The sequence below is a fragment of the Podarcis vaucheri genome, assembly GCF_965113315.1.
Source record: "Podarcis vaucheri genome assembly, chromosome: 1".
Lineage (NCBI taxonomy): Eukaryota > Metazoa > Chordata > Lepidosauria > Squamata > Lacertidae > Podarcis > Podarcis vaucheri.
Window position 1 is genome coordinate 119,595,174 of NC_138759.1, and position 4,380 is coordinate 119,599,553.

The 4,380-nt window shown below is 40.1% G+C and overlaps 1 protein-coding gene and 1 long non-coding RNA gene across 8 annotated transcripts in view; one reads left to right on the top strand and one right to left on the bottom strand.

The window, feature by feature from the left end:
- Positions 1 to 3,183, bottom strand: part of LOC309525419 — a 3,604-nt gene extending 421 nt beyond the window's left edge. The window contains exons 1-2 of the long non-coding RNA XR_014216256.1: positions 2,195 to 3,183; positions 1 to 1,796 (exon numbers count right to left, since the gene is read on the bottom strand). The exon at positions 1 to 1,796 is cut by the window's left edge and continues 421 nt beyond it. This is a non-coding gene — a long non-coding RNA (uncharacterized lncRNA). The remainder of the gene's footprint in view (positions 1,797 to 2,194) is intronic.
- Positions 1 to 3,724, top strand: part of OLA1 (Obg like ATPase 1) — a 90,436-nt gene extending 86,712 nt beyond the window's left edge. For all 7 annotated transcript variants that reach the window (XM_082203635.1, XM_082203636.1, XM_082203637.1 and 4 more), the window contains one exon: positions 3,193 to 3,724. In XM_082203635.1, the coding sequence (XP_082059761.1) occupies positions 3,193 to 3,294 (102 nt within the window). In that variant the 3' untranslated portion in view covers positions 3,295 to 3,724. The remainder of the gene's footprint in view (positions 1 to 3,192) is intronic.
- Positions 3,725 to 4,380: the final 656 nt, after the last annotated feature.

Below are 4,380 nucleotides of genomic sequence, written 5' to 3' on the forward strand. Positions count from 1 at the left end.
TGGCCTGATATGTCTCATCCTGGCCAGATAGCCCAGACCTTATAGAAGTGCACAAAATCTTGTTGCCTCTTCCAGCTGGGTGCATCCTGCTCTCCTGGGTTGCCAAACCCAGAAGCAAGACAGTGAGGAACCTTGGGATCTATACCTGAATGAGAAGCTTACACACATGAGATCAAGAAAGCCAAGTGATCCAGTCTTACACTTTCATATGCCTCTCAGTCGCCAACCCCTACAAGAGATTAGGGCTTCCCTTCTGCCTTGCCTGACATGGTTTCAGGGATAGGAAAGGGCAGCTTGCGAAATGAGGCTGTAACACACACATGCAAGCTCACGTATTGGAACTCTCGGGCCACCAGATGCAAGCGTTGAATTGTATAATCTTAAATTTTATCCATGACCACAGCTTATATTTGTAGAGAGCATTTTCTACATGTCACTAATTAAACTACCATATTTTTCGCTCTATAAGACGCACCAGACCACAAGACGCACCTAGTTTTTGGAGGAGGAAAACAAGAAAAAAAATATTCTGAATCTCAGAAGCCAGAACAGCAAGAGGGATCGCTGCGCAGTGAAAGCAGCAATCCCTCTTGCTGTTCTGGCTTCTGGGATAGCTGCACAGCCTGCATTCGCTCCATAAGACGCACACACATTTCCCCTTACTTTTTAGGAGGGAAAAAGTGAGTCTTATAGAGCAAAAAATACGGTAATTACTCCTGACTTTTGGCGTGGGTGGGTGTAGTCTTCGCAGAATACTGCAATGCCTGTGTTATCTATAAAATGTGTAGAAGACGATTAACTTAAAACAGTTAGAACTTTGACTAATTCTGTTGTAATAAATGTGCTGTCGTGGGTTAAAGGCAGCTACTGCAGCACCCAATGCTCAAAGAATAGTGTGTCCTTCCTCAATATGGTTCCCTCCAAATGTTGCTGGACTGCAGCTCACATCAGTCCCAGTCAGCATGGCCAGTGGTGAGGAATCTTGTAATCTCTAGTCCCAACAGTATCCGGAGGGCACCAGGTTGGGAAAGCCTGGTGTCATGTGTTGTTTCTGAGATGCTTCTCAGTGCAGTCCTGTACAGGTCTTCTCAAAAAGTAAGCTCCACTGAGTTCACTGGGACTTTCTCCCGTGTAAGTGGGTATCGAATCCAGAACCTGTATGTAGCATGTTGGACGTATAATATGGCATAATGTCAGATTGAGAACAATAGTAGCAAGTTTATAGATCTCTATAATTCCTGTCACTGAAGTACCAGAAGTAGCTTGCTTTGAAAAGCCATTAGCTTCACAGAACACTTGTCTTAAAGTTATTATTGTCTGCCTGTAACTTGTATTACTTACATTCCTGCCAATTGATTGTTATAAAAGTTGCCTCTGGAAACTGCTGGATAAGAATGCCTTGTTTCTAGTTTTGCCTTTAAATTGTCAAGTTTTTTTAAAAAATTATATTCACTTCCTTTGCCTCTTTACCTTATTTGCAATGGTCCATGCTTTCCCTTCAGTACTCGTTTGCAAAAATGATTTAGGTCATAGAGGAAAAAATAATCAGTCCTGCATAATAAATTCATTCGCTGAAATACTGATTGCAGGTGTGTGATTTAGTTTTGTGGACAGGCTCCGTGTGGATTTATCAATGCAAATCTTTTCATCTGCTTCTGGTTGCATTACAACCTATCCATGCTAACTCACGAGGTAGATCGTGGCCCACTTGCTTCCTTAAAATCCATTACTTGCACACAGACTGGATCCCAGGTACACTTCCCCCAACACGTATTTAACAACATCACATTAAGATGCTTACAGTGGTGCCTCGCAAGACGAAATTAATCCGTTCCGCAAGTCTCTTCGTCTAGCGGTTTTTTTGTCTTGCGAAGCAACCCTATTAGCGGATTAGCGCTATTAGCGGTTTAGCAGCTATTAAAGGCTTAGCGGCTATTAAAGGCTTAGCGGATTAGCGGCTAAAAGGCTATTAGCGGCTATTAAAGGCTTAGTGGATTAGCGGCTAAAAGGCTATTAGCGGCTTAGCGGCTTAGAAAAAGGGGGTGAAAGCGGAAAAAAATCGGAACACTTGCAAGACGTTTTCGTCTTGCAAAGCCCATAGGGAAAATCGTCTTGCGAAGCAGCTCAAAAACGGAAAACCCTTTCGTCTAGTGGGTTTTCCGTCTTGTGAGGCATTCGTCTTGCGGGGCACCACTGTATTCTGCTCTTCCATTTTTTAAGTTGGGTTGTTTCCAGGAGATATAATAAATGCCAATTTATTCTCTGCACCAACCAAGCTTCTTCCTTTGTTGAGTCCTCGCCTTGCCTGTTCCTCATTTGATGCTCCCCTCTCAGCATGCTGTAGGAATCACAGGGCCCAGTAAGTTCTTTCCTCTCTGTCGTAGAGTATGAGAACTGAAAGTGATATTGTATTGGCTCCCAAGGTACCTTTCGACTACGTAAAGCAGTGTATGTTCATTCTCAAAACCTATTTATGGTTTGAGTGTCTTCACAAGAACTTTTTTTCCCCATTATACACTGTTTCTTATTCAATAATGCATCCCCAATATTTGGGAAATAGTATTTGCAATATGTCTCCCATTCATTTTAGCACAAGAGAACACAGAAGAGTTCTCCTTCCACTCATAGTTCTTTGGATCCAATGATGTTTCCGCATCCCTCCTTTTCCTTGGGGAAAGAAGGGGATTGGCTGTTTTCAAATTGCACGCTGCTTCATTGACAGAGGGGAAGAGAAATATATTTACCTAACCAATTTAAGTCAAGACATATTTACTCTTGTTGATTGAAAATAGCTCTTAAAATGCTGGCTCTTCTGTTTATCAAGAAAACTGTAGAATTCTTTTTTAAGGAGGAGGTAGGGAGGATTTAAAAATACCTTCTGTTAGCTTTGTTTATTTTAATATAAAATAAAATAACACCTTGCTGTTGTTTTGAGGGACCCAAATCAAATACACAATTGACATTACATGAGAAAATCTCAAAGCAATGTTGTTTTCACTATCAGCAGTGAGGAATAAATTGTGATTATATATTTGTCAATCAAATTCTGCCCAAGTCAAGAAGTTTGCAGCTACCAAATGTTTTTCTGAGCGGATAGTATTTTATTCAAAATACGCACTGCATTTCAAAATAGTGGTTTTTTAAATACTTGCATCATTTTAATGCAGTAATCTATTCTTCTATCTCTTCCAGGCTGCTGGGAAATACAGACAGCAAGGCAGAAATTACATAGTTGAAGATGGAGATGTTATCTTCTTTAAATTTAACACACCTCAACAACCTAAGAAGAAATGAATATCAGATCTGTTCATTACTCAAAATTAAACTCTGTTACTTTAAAAATCATATGTGTTTTTTTTATTTAGATAGGGATATCTTGAAGACAAAAAAATAAATAAAATCTGTATACATAAGGACAAATAACCCCCACAAATGAAACCCCTTGTGTTTGTTTTGAGTTGAATTATGACACCTCCCGTGAATGTACAAGTTCACTTAAATGTGAACAGCTCTGCATTTCAAATGATTAAGACTACTCCAAATTGCAGGAGCTTTTCAGGAACCATATTACTCTCATGATACTTCATTAATCTCCATCATATATGCCAAGCCTGACATGTTTGACAGTGAGGACAATATGGCTTGCTCCTTTTTGAATCTACAGATAATGCATGTTTTACAGTACTCCAGATGTCTACACTCAATAAAACATTTGACAAAACCAGCCTCTGTGTGTTTGGGGATGTCTGTATTGACTGAATGTGGTGTGCTGAATGTGATATGGCGCCTGGCGAATGCTGATTACAGAATTTTAAGGGATGTGTATGAAACAGTAACTGTCAGTGTGGGGCAGCTGCAATTGTGTCTTAAGAGGGAGCCTTTCATTGGAATCAAATGATTAGGATGCCAATGATTTGTCTCAGAAAAGTTAATGCATTTGTAGATTGCGACTACCTTCAAGTGGGTGGCTAATACGATAAAAAGATACACAGTTTAAGTGATTTTGAGAGAGGGCAAAGATTGTGTGCTGAAATCATATACTTTCAGCACTTGAGCAACAATATTTTGAGCATGGCTTTCTTTGAAAATAGTCAGATTGTAGCGCTTTAATGCGAAGTGTTACCCTTTGAGAAGCAGGACTGAAAAGGAAGAGGCTACATTGCTTTCCTGGTTTTGTATTTCTGGTGCCATGCTGAAACTGTAGTCAAGTCGTCATCTATGAGTTGTAGAAGAAGGAATTGATGAATGGGCTGCAAAAGTTTTAACTATGTGTTCCTTTCAGCCTCTGGAAGTACTGCAGTTCATTTAGATAACTTTGGGGGGGGGGGACATTGGAGTGAAAATTTTAATCAGGCCCCAAGGGGATATAAAGAAAAAACT